The sequence below is a fragment of the Tachysurus vachellii genome, chromosome 6 (assembly GCF_030014155.1).
Source record: "Tachysurus vachellii isolate PV-2020 chromosome 6, HZAU_Pvac_v1, whole genome shotgun sequence".
NCBI classification, from domain to species: domain Eukaryota; kingdom Metazoa; phylum Chordata; class Actinopteri; order Siluriformes; family Bagridae; genus Tachysurus; species Tachysurus vachellii.
The window spans coordinates 715601-728100 of NC_083465.1; the positions used below are offsets into that span (position 1 = coordinate 715601).

A 12500-nucleotide genomic window follows, 5' to 3' on the forward strand; every position below is an offset into this window, starting at 1 on the left:
GGTTGGCACTCCGTCCAGGGTGTATCCTGCCTTGATGCCCGATGACGCCTGAGATAGGCACAGGCTCCCCGTGACCCGAGGTAGTTCGGATAAGCGGTAGAAGATGAGTGAGTGAATGAAAGTAGACCATTTGTCAGAAACCTGTAGACAACACAAGCCCTAGTGAACTGCGTGACTACAGCGGCCTCTAACGGACAAACACAGAACCGCACCTTTTTTAGGATACAGAAGGGTACTAACGGTACTTCCCCTGTCACAGGACCCGCACATCTTCATCTAAAGCTTTCTACTGATACAATATACTGTATATCCACGTTTCCACACACAGCCATATTTTAAAAAAGTCTTCACTTTCGTACCAGTGACAATAAAAGTGCTGTTAATACCCTTCTGCCCCAGATCGCACTGTTCCTTTACACTGCACACCTTTATTGTTCATTCTGACACACACACACACACACACACACACTAACACAAAAGTGTTTTTTTTTTTTTTTTGTGTAAAATAAATAATGAAAAAAAGAGTGCGTTCCCAAAGCGCGCTCCCGTGCAAGGCGACTCGCATGAGCGCGCTCACATACTGCTGCTGCTGAAACTGCTTGCGGATGACGCGCATGCGCAGTAGGACCCTGTGGCGGCTGCGGGACCCGACACTTCACTATTTTGCGCTCTGTCGTCCTGCCCGTGTGTCTCTGTGTCTTTCTGTGTCTCTCTCACTCTGTGTCTCTATGGAAAGTCCCGGGATGATGGAGCTGGAGCTGGAGGAAGGTTTCCAGAAGGAACCCAAATTGACTGAAATGAAGGTGAAACATTTAATTTGTTCTTTTTTTTTTTTTTTTTTTTTTCCACATGAACCTGTTCTGTGCGTCTTGTTTCTTTTGCTTTTCTTGTTTTCCTTTATAACCCCAGTGTAGGAGCTTGTGGTTATTATCCTGCTCTTGTCCTCACACCTGATGCTCGGGCTGAAACTTGTCATTGATGAGAATAAAATGAGAGGAGACGAGACCCTCAGGACCCATCAGGACAGATGTGAAAGACTCACAAGGAGGACAAAAGCTTTCTGTTTTTCTTTATGAGAGAGGAATCGATATCCATTAGCTGGCTTTGGTTTGTTGTGGTTTGAATTTTACAATGCGATCAGACAGCAGGAGGAAGTCGGACACACACACACACACACACACACAAAAACACACACACACACAAACACTCACACAAACACACACACAGAGCGGCGTGACACAAAGTTAACCACACACTCTTCCTCTCACACTAAACACTCATAAAGTTTGTGTGTGTGTGTGTGTGTGTGTGTGTGTGTGTGTGTGTGTGTGTTTGGGTTGTGATTGTGCTGCTCTGCTGCTCTACACTGCAATCAGATACCGAAGCAAAATATAAATAGAAAGATCTCAGGATCAGATGAATGCAACATGACTCCACTTCATATTCTTACCTCCAGATACACATTAATACTGAACTAATAATAATAATAATAATAATAATAATAATAATAATAATGATGATGATGATGATGATGATGATGATTAATGCAGTTTTTGGACAGTTAAAGTTTCTGAACTTCACATGAATGTTTATGCTCAATGCTGAAAGTATAATAACGTATAATTAATGATGCTTAAAGTCTGTGAGCTGCTTTTCCACCTCTTCCTCATCTCTCTTCTTCATCTCTCTTCCTCGACTCGCTTTCTTGCCTCTCTTCTTCACCTCTCATCTCTTCTTTACCTCTCTTCCTCATCTCTCTTCCTCGTCTCTTTTCCTTCTCTCTCTTATTCACCTCTCTTCCTCATCTCTCTTCCTCATCTCTCTTCCTTCTCTCTCTTATTCACCTCTCTTCTTTACCTCTCTTCCTCACCTCTCTTCTTCATCTCTCTTCCTCGCCTCGCTTTCTTGCCTCTCTTCTTCAACGCTCTCTCATCTCTTCTTTACCTCTCTTTCTCATCTCTTCCTCATCTCTTTTCCTCGTCTCTCTTCCTCGTCTCTTTTCCTTCTCTCTCTTCTTCACCTCTCTTCCTCATCTCTCTTCTTCATGTCTCTTCTTCACCTCTCTTCTTCACCGCTCTCTCATCTCTTCTTTACCTCTCTTCCTCATCTCTTCCTCATCTCTTCCTCATCTCTTTTCCTCGTCTCTCTTCCTCGTCTCTCTTCCTCTGTCAGTGCAGTAAATCATACTCTAAAACACTTACTTAAGGCTCCTTTTAAAGTTACCACATTATATTGTTTATAAAATTGTACATAAATATTTGTTATTATAACATTTATTAGTTATTAGTTTATTAGTTATGTGTTTGTTAATAAAGTTAAGTTAATAAAACACAAATGTAAATGTACATCTTAACCTGTGAATGTTACAGAGTTCTGAAACTGAAGACTCCTTCATGAACAAATTGTTTAACGTCTCTGTTCAGTATTAAGTCCCGCCCCCGACAGTGTGATTGGTTACTGGCTCTTAAACTGGTCATGCTGCTTATTCTAGAATCCACAAAGTAAAACGAGTCGGTTTCTCTGTTCCCTGGTCTCTTCTGCATGAAGCCTCGGCTCTGTCCTGCCTCAGTTTCACTTGGTGTCTTTGTGATTTTGTGTCTCAGGCGATGGAGTCGTAGCTACGGCCGTCCTTCTGTCCCACCCCTTTTTTCCATCCCATCATGGTGTACGGGGAGATCCTGCACCGCCGCGGCCCGGACGAGAACTTCCTCAACCTGAATGTGGGTGGCTTCAAGCAGAAAGTGTCTCGCTCTGTCCTCCAGCGCTTCCCACACACTCGTCTCGCCCACTTGCTGCTCTGTAGCTCTGAGACGGCCATATTGGAGCTGTGTGATGACTACAGTCCAACGGAGCACGAGTTCTACTTCGACCGCAACCCGCGATTCTTCCCCTACGTACTGAACTTTTACCACACAGGCAAAATCCACCTGATGGAGGAGCTGTGTGTGTTCAGCTTCAGCCAGGAGCTCGAGTACTGGGGCATCAAGGAGCTTCATCTGGACTCGTGCTGCAGCAACAAGTTCCACGAGCAGAAAGTGGGCGAAAAGGAACACGACTGGGATCGGAATGAGGAAGATCCGCTTCAAGACAGCTTTGATTCCTCCTCCGAGGAGTTCTCAGAGATGGAGAAGGACGTGGAAAAGTTTGAAGGCACCTGGTGCTCGGAGAAACGTAAGCAGCTGTGGCTGAGACTGGAGAACCCGGGACATTCTTTCACAGCCAAGATGCTAGCGGTGGTTTCTCTGAGTGTGGTTCTGATCAGCATTGTGGCCATGTGTGTTCACAGCATGCCCGAGTTCCATCAAGTGGATGCTAACGAGCGGCCCGTGGAGGATCCAGTTCTAGCCGCCTTTGAGACCTTTTGTGTGCTCTGGTTCACCTTCGAGTTTGTGGTGCGTTTAGCGGTGGCTCCTTGTCTCCGTAAATTCATCAGCAACGCTCTGAACGTCATCGATTTTGTCTCCGTAGTTCCGTTTTATGCTACGTTGGTGCTGGAAAAAGCAGACGCTGAGGAAAGTGAAGAGCTGGAGAACGTAGGGAAGGTGGTGCAGATCCTGAGGCTCATGCGCATCTTCAGGATACTGAAGCTAGCGCGTCACTCTGCAGGACTCCGTTCTCTCGGTGCGACTTTGCGTCACAGCTACCACGAGGTGGGGCTGCTTGTCCTCTTCCTCTCTGTTGGGATCTCCATCTTCTCCGCACTGGTCTACTTTGCCGAGAGAGGGGAGGAGGAGTCGGAGCTCCAGACGATTCCCATCGGATGGTGGTGGGCCACGATTAGCATGACCACAGTGGGATACGGAGACACGTATCCCGTCACGCTGGCTGGGAAGCTCATCGGGACAGTGTGCATCGTGTGTGGCCTCCTGGTGGTGGCGCTGCCCGTCACCATCATCTTCAACAAATTCTCCAAGTATTACGAGAGACAGAAAGCTCTGGTGGAGACGGAACAGTATGAAAGCAACTTAAAAGTTCCCATTCCGGGGATTCCTATATTCAGCATGAACGATCTTTATGCTAACGGTAACGCCATTAACTCTATTTTGGACAGTTTGTCTACCAGAAGCAGCGCAGGAAGTGACATAGCCGATAAAGCGAGTCAGGACAGTGAGACGGAAACTTGTGCTGCTTCATGACTTTTTCTTATTAATTTGTTTTAAATTAATTCTTTGCAGTTAGAAATGCGAAAGAACACGCTAGTTAGCATTACCCTGCGTTCACACTAGCCACTGATGTTTCCTAAAAAATGCTAAGCGTTCCTGGGTCAACGGGGGCGGAGCTTAACGTCACACACGTGACTACACGACATCCTCGCTAGCCTTCATCTGACGTCTTCCTCGTAATGTGGCGCGGAAAATAAACACTAGTTTTAGTTACTGAATATTAAATCAACACCTTTGAAAACATACTAAACTCTGAGAGCTAGCCCATGAAATATTGGACATTTAACAGCACAACGTTTAACGTTAGTTAGCCAATAATTAGCCGACTAAGAGTTAGCCGTTTAAGTAGCTTCACAAAAACCCTCGAAATGTGCCTTGTTTTTATGGGAATGTTTCCAGGCATATAACAGAACAAATTCATGAGATTTCTGTCCTGACGTGTAGCGTATCAGTGAACACAGAAACATTATGATGACAAATCTAGAGCTGCATCCCAAATCACTTACTTACTCACTATTAATCAGGTAAATAAAACAAGTGGGACACTCAATAAGAGGAAGAGGGGCGGGGCTACCAGACGCCGACTCCGGATGAAGGAACATTTTCGAGATGACTGACGACAATCGGGATGAAACGTCTTACAAATAAATGTCTTGTCTTTTGTGTTTGACGTCTTTTTACCACAGAATCTTCTGCTTCTACGTACTGTTCGTAAAAACCACCCGTGTTCCCTTCGAGACGCTACGACGCTTCTAACGTTCGTCGGCTAAATAACTTACAGCGCATTGTGTAGCGTGTAGTACGTCATTTGAGATGCAGCTTTAGCTTGTTAGCTCATTAGCTATCTCCCGCTTACCCGTATGATTAGGTATCTGACTATTTATCTGAATCGGTGAACTGAAATTGACGATTCTATTCAGCTCCACCATGTCCAGTCTTCCAGAATCAGGTGACTCCTCCCGTTTACTGGAGGTGAGTCTCCGTTCCCAGGGCTTTTGTTTATCCCCAGTTATCTGCCCTAATGTGTTCACCTGTTCCATGTTTCATTTTGGTTCCTTTGCCTTGTCTTGTAGGTTTGTGGATAATTATATTGCAGTTTTAAGCCTCGCTCTCTTCCGTTTTTTGTTCCTTCCTTTTGTTGTTCTCTGAAGCCCTTTTTTAAAGTTTGATATTGATTATTTTTGGATATCGCGTCCCGTCTTAACAAACTGCATGTCGCAGGTGAAAAGTTCAAACTGAAAGTGTAATCCGAGGAGGTTGAAGAGATCTGATGGATCTGAACTTTTTGCCTGATATATTTTTAGAAGGTCCAGAAGGTCAGAAAGCCAGCAGAGAGACTGGGCACGTCTTCAGAGGCTTGTAACATGAACGAAGGGTTTTACACACTCTGGGTCATTGACTCACACTTCTCATACACACACACACACACACACACACACACACACACACACACAGAGTAGTGATGGAACGTGTGGTGAAACATTTAGTTTTTCCGCTTTAGTTCTCAGGGCAAGAAAGATAGCAAGAATGCAAGTCCTTCTTCCTGTCTGTCTGTCCGTCTGTGTGACGTCCAATCTGTCTGATCCGATCGGAACATTTTCTGATGTCCTCATCCTTCCGAACGTGAGGAAACAAAAACATTACATCTCCTGGTTGGAAGTCTGGATGGAATGAGTGCATGTGTATTTGTAGAGGATGAGGAGAACAAGGCGATGGATTTACAGTTTTGATGTAAGAAACCTTTAAAAAAAAAAGCTGCTTAAATCATGACCTTGACCTTTGAACTTAACCATCTATGCAAAATGAGCAGAGTGCAAATGAGTATCTGATGATGTGCTAATGATATTAGTCCAAGACAACATGGTGGAAAATAAAAATATTTATTCTATCAAACGTGAGTGTCTTCCGGCTCAAGTGTTCGATTCAGTTTAATTCAAGTTTATTTGTATAGCGCTGTTTACATCTGACATTGACGTCGTCTCTAAGCAGCTTTACAGAACATAAACATAGAACAAAAGGTTAATATAAAGAACAATATAAAGATTAATATGATACAAAATTCCAGATTAATATTAGATATATTTAAATGTGTATGTATTTATCCCCAATGAGCAAGTCTGAGGTGACTCAGGTGACTGTGGGGAGGAAAAACTCCCTTAGATGGTAAAGGAAGGAACCTTGAGAGGAACCAGACTCAAAGGGGAACCTCATCCTCATCTGGGTGACACTGGGGGTGTGATTATAAATATACAGTCTGATAAATGTTGTAGTGATGTAAAAGATCACATGGAGTTCACATCTCCTCTTTAGTATCACAGAGTCCAACTGGAGCTGGTAGATCTGTAGATGTCTCAGGATCCTCACAGAGTCGCCCTCGTCTCAGTGGAGGTCCAAAATCTTCATCGCACGAAAGACGATCGGAGCTGGTACAATTTCTGGAAGCCTCGGGATGGTAGAAAGGGGGAAGCAGTGGAGAGGAATTAACATATCTGCTGTTCATAAAGATGTGCAAGTCTGATGTAATAGTGCACAATATTATGGGATGTATTATGTGTACGTCTGACTAAAGAGATGAGTTTTTAATCTACATTTAAACTGAGAAAGTGTGTCTGAGCCCCGAACACTATCAGGAAGACTATTCCAGAGTTTGGGAGCTAAATAAGAAAACGCTCTACCACCTTTAGTAGACTTAGATATTCTGGGAACTACCAGAAGTCCTGAGTTTTGTGATCTCAGAGAGCGTGAAGGATTGTAACGTGTTAGAAGACTAGTTAGATACATGGGAGCTAAACCATTAAGAGCCTTGTACGTAAGTAGCAGCAGTTTGTAATCAATTCTAAACTTAACAGGTAGCCAGTGTAGAGATGATAAAATTGGGGTTATATGGTCATACTTTCTTGTCCTAGTGAGAACTCTGGCAGCTGCATTTTGGACTAACTGTAGCCTATTTATTAAAGATGCAGGACAACCACCTAGTAATGCATTACAATAGTCCAGTCTAGAGGTCATGAAAGCATGAAGCTACTAGTAATGAGAACAGATGATCCAGAGATTCATCATCAGCATCACTGAGTTGATGAGGAGGGAGCTTAAGTTACACCTCATCAGCTACCTCATCCTAAGGCTTATGACGTCACCTCTAGCTTTTCATTTACTTGATAAAACTGTGTAAAATACCAGGATACGTAAGGTAGGTTACTTGAGCTAGCAATATAGCTAAATAATTCATTCATCTTCTACCGCTTATCCGAACTACCTCGGGTCACGGGGAGCCTGTGCCTATCTCAGGCGTCATTGGGCATCAAGGCAGGATACACCCTGGACGGAGTGCCAACCCATCACAGGGCACACACACACTCTCATTCACTCACACAATCACACACTACGGACAATTTTCCAGAGATGCCAATCAACCTACCATGCATGTCTTTGGACCGGGGGAGGAAACCGGAGTACCCGGAGGAAACCCCCGAGGCACGGGGAGAACATGCAAACTCCACACACAAGGTGGAGGTGGGAATCGAACCCCGACCCTGGAGGTGTGAGGCGAACGTGCGAACCACTAAGCTTCCGTGCCCCCTAGCTAAATAATGCCAAGCGTTAAACTGCGTATTCACTTCAGAGAAGAGAAAAGCTAGTGTTGATTGGTTAAGAGACTTTACAATGTTGTCTACAAGTTTATTTTTCTTAGGAAGATGTCTGATTTGTAATCCAATCTATGTTTTTATTACGTTCTGTAGCTGGCTTGAGTGGTGGATATAGCATTATCCCTTGAGCCAGCACCACAACCACAGCAACAAGCAGTACTCTAAAGCCAGGACGCACCCACACGCATCCATCACATCGAGAAGAATTAACATCAGTATAAAATCTTTTCTTTCGTATTTGACGTATTTTTCAGGGTCACCGGAGAGCCGTGATTTGTTTCTGTATGTTGATGTATTTCCTTTTGAAACAGGAAGTCTGGACCGAACGGAAAATGAAGTGGTGTTACAGGTCTCGGGGGCGGAGCTATCCCAAAGTGCACAGAGGAAAAACATCCACGCGACAGTCGCCATAACGTTCACAAGAGTTTGTTTACAGGTGACAAAAGTACATCAGGTAAAGTTTTGGAGAAAACGTTAATTAGGCAAATTGTGTATTTTAATTTGGGCTATAAAAATAAATCAGTTTACAGAGGCTGTTTTGTCGAGAGCGAACATCAGACAGATTACAAACGACGCCCCGCGATGTGATTACGGCTGTAAAGGATACAATATGACTCCAGGAGGAGAAACACGACACGTCCACCATTAAGCTAATGCACTCAGGCCTGATTTCATTCTCTTCCCCTGAGAGCCATAGAGGGATGGAGGGATGGAGGGATGGAGGGTTGGGCAATTAGTGGATGAAGATGCGTCTCAAACTGCCATCAGGCTGTAGACTGAGGAACACTGGCAGACACGTGGATGCAGACGTGCGGAACTCGGCTGTACGCTTGGCTTTTACTGAGAGTCTCATCACTTCTGTTCAACCCGAGCAAAGTTTTCTCTCTTAACTCTGATTCATTGGTTCATTTTGGAGAAACCTCTCTGTTTCTTTGTGTGTGTGTGCATGTGTGTGTGTGTGTGTGAGTGAGTGAAGAATGTGTAAGCACTCCCTTCTCTCTCTCTCTGTCCACTCATCTTTTCCCGCAGAGATCGATTTTGCGTCGTGCTCTGGCGTTAAAGATGCTGAGGTACACACAGATACACACACACACACACACACACTCCTTAATAAAATAGATAAACAAATTACAGCAACAGCAGCACTATTTCATCCAGGAGCTGAAGTGAACCCAAATCTACAAGATAAAGACGTCTGTGATAAAGACTGCACCGAATCGCACCTCATTAAAACTGGCTAATATCAGCTACTTGATTAAACACAAAATATAATACTTTTAAATGATGCAACAGGAAATCAACAGGTTTTACAGGTTTATACTGTAGAACGGTAGAGTTACAGCATAAACATGGAGTATTAGAATAAATTATACTATAAAAAACAGTGCGTGGCTCATACACCGAGAAATAAACAGAGAAATTTACTTTAATTCTGTAAAAACTGGAGGTTCAGCATGAGGTTTAGAATTAGCATGTTTTACAGTATGCTATGAGAAGTGAATCACAGCTTGAACTGGGAGAATTAGCATGTTTTACTGTACACTGAAAAGTCTTGTTCGTTTTACAGCACTTTAAAATGTAAACGAAAAATTTTGGCTGTTCAAACGAATCGTGCTTTATAATGTGAGCGTTGAGAATTAGCTTGGGTTAGACAAAATATTAGCGTGTTCAATGCACTGAGACAGTTAGCATATTTCAATCATAGACACACAGGGAAAGGATTATATGTAAAGTTAGCATGTGAAATGCGAACAATAGCATATTTTCCAGCATAAACGAAGAAAAGTAGCATTTTGTACAAGGATTATTAGTTTGTTTTACACCATGAAAATTTAGGATTTGTTGATGTTCTGTGCGGCAAAGAAAGCTGAGTTAACATGGCTAATTGTGTGAACAGTGAATATTAGCATAGTTTGGATTTTTTTTTTTTTTTAATGAACAAAGATGCTAATCAACTTGACTGTTATATCAGATCTAAAACAGTGACAGTGTTTGTTTTTCTGGAACGGATATTGCTTTTGTCCTTGTCTCACTTTTTCTCTCTCTCTCACACACACACACTCTCATCGCGTCAATCCCATCTCACACGTGGGAAATTGGTTAGCGTCTCCTGTCGCTAGCTGAGAATGGAGTGTCGAAGATGTGACAGGAGTCACGAGCGGATAAATGCAGAAGTTTGTATTCTGAATCTGTTTTCCTCAAAACTTTACCTCCAGTAGAAAAAAACTGTGCAGTGTTAAAGGTGGCACACTGTATGCTAACCGTTCATTAAAGGCTAATCAAACGGATGAATGTACATCCTCTCTGATTTCCTGCATCAGAATCCTTCTTATGAAAGTGTGCGATTCAGACCGATGACTTTAACATGGCATTATGTTATGTTATGTTATATTACCATCATGTGACAGATGTAAAGATTTACATCAGCGTTGTGTCTGAAAAGTGTTTCACACGTGATAACCTTTAGAAGCACGTCTCCTTAATGCTAGCGTGTTTAAAGCTCTTTAAAACTAGAAAGATTCCATAAGTTTTTGAGGTCCTTCTACACGTATAATAATCAAAACTCACCCTAGTTCCAGTTAACCTTCATGTCATTACCCCAAAGGAGGTTAACTGCACAGTGTTTTGATTAAGCAAAAGGCTTTTTTTTTAACGAGGAAGGAATACTAGTGTGTGAGCGAGCGTGTTGGGTTTGAAGAGGTGTGAAAGTGACATTAAGCTTCATCACTGCTGGAGTCAAAAGAACATCGCTTACAGAGCAGCTCGTTTCTAATCCTGTCCCTGACGTAGCTTTCCATCAAGCTTTAGCAGATAGCGTGTTGATGAATTATTTCTGCGGCCCAGGAAAGTTAGCATGCTTTATACAACCAAAAGTGACACTTGAGAACATGAGGTGAGAACATTCCAACGTTGTACTTAATCAACTGGAGGAATGAGCCTGCTTTACACCTACACAGTTTACATGATGGAGCTGTGAGTTAGCATGATTTACTACAGGAAGAGGGCACATTAGCATCTGTCCTTTGCGGTACAAAAATGATGAATTAGCTTGTTTTATGATGTCATTTGGGAAAATTACCAGTTTTCACAATCTAAATACTGTAAACACAGTGTAAACAAGGATAATTAGCATGTTTTATAAGGGATTAGCTTGCTTTATGGTATGAAAATGTGCATTAGCATGGTTTACTACACCAAAAGAGAGAATTGGATGTTTTATATGTACATACTGTATATAGGAAGGATTCGGTTGTTTAAATGTCAGTTAGCATGTTTTACTGCATATAGAGATATGAATTAGCATGTTTATTAATGTAACAGTGCGACATGAACACACTGTACAGCACAAGGACACAGAAAACACGAGTTAGCACATAGCTTTACTGCGTGGAAAAAGATGACTAGCGTATTCTCCGGAGGAAAAAGAACGAATTAGGATGTTGTAGTGAGTAAAGTCGTTACCCGAAGCCGTCACTCAGTGTTTTGACCTTCCAGTCTCTCGATCATGGCGAGTCTGACACCTCCTCTGTCTCCTGATGGAATCATTTATACATTTAAAATGAAGCTGGTGTTCGCACTCTGAACATGAGTGAAGGTAATAAATGAGTTTTGGACGTGCTGAGAGTCTGGAAGTGTCTCAGCAGCATCGGTTTGGAAACAGAAACATTGTGGAATCGTAATAAATCACCTTTTAAGAAAACAATCACCTTTAAACGAGATGATTAGATTTATTTTGAAAAAGTCTGTTTACATTAAATCATTAACCAAACATTAATGTAATGTTCCAAGAATCTGTTCTCTGAGATTCTCTGAAAGCAGTGTGTTATCGCTTCCATAGTAACAGCTCCTTCGGTCATATTACGAGCTGAGCTTTTATTATTGAATTATTATTAACTTCAGGAGAGAATAAAGAGAGGCAGGTGAGCACACGACTCTTTATAGCTGCTATAACGTGAGTGAGAACAGGAACTCCTTCATGTCCCACAACATTCTTAGTTGGATTTCTGCTGGACGGAGAATGTTATTAATAATCTATCTGCACATTTAAGGGATAAGTTGATATTCTGGTTAGTTTTGTGTCATTCGTGCTGTAACTGCCATGTCCATGTCCTGGCTGTTCTTCTGACTCTTAAACACTGCAACACATGATCTTGAAAGCACAGGATTCAAAACTCTTGGCATGATCTCTGGCAGTCGTCTGAGTTTTGGTCACTGGTGTAGAGCCGGATCTTTAAAAACAGGAAATCACACTGCAAACCAATTTTGTGGCACTTAAGAGATCAGCGTCTAATTAACACCTGTAACTGAGCTGTATCGATTTAAAGGAACCGGGGGAACATCTGGCAACCTCATCCAGACAGTGGGAGGCAGGGAACACTGAAGTGTAGGGAATAATGTGATGGATTCAATACTGTGCTGGATGGAATAGTGTGCTGTATGGAATACTGTGCTGGAAGGAATACTGTTCAGGATGGAATACTGTGCTGGATAGAATACTGTGCTGTATGGAATACTGTGCTGGAGAGAATACTGTGATGGATGGAATAGTGAAGTGAAAGAAGCAGCCGTGTCGATGGAATACTGATGTGCACAGAGATTACTGAGGAATCTGGAATGCTCATGTGCTTGGAATACTGAGGAACAAGGAATCATAAACTGAGTACTGAAGTACTGTAGTGTACTGAATACT

General features: G+C 42.6%; 1 protein-coding gene across 1 annotated transcript; it reads left to right on the forward strand.

The window, feature by feature from the left end:
- The first annotated feature begins 670 nt into the window (after positions 1-670).
- Positions 671-6012, forward strand: kcns3a (potassium voltage-gated channel, delayed-rectifier, subfamily S, member 3a). The gene is made up of 2 exons (XM_060871301.1): positions 671-803; positions 2604-6012. Exon 2 carries the CDS (start codon positions 2661-2663, stop codon positions 4134-4136), a length of 1476 nt encoding a protein of 491 aa, XP_060727284.1. The 5' UTR covers positions 671-803; positions 2604-2660; the 3' UTR covers positions 4137-6012.
- Positions 6013-12500: the final 6488 nt, after the last annotated feature.

What these genes read in the sequence shown, in the direction of transcription:
- kcns3a (XM_060871301.1), top strand. Translation starts at nt 2,661, where the DNA reads ATGGTGTACGGGGAGATCCTGCACCGCCGCGGCCCGGACGAGAACTTC.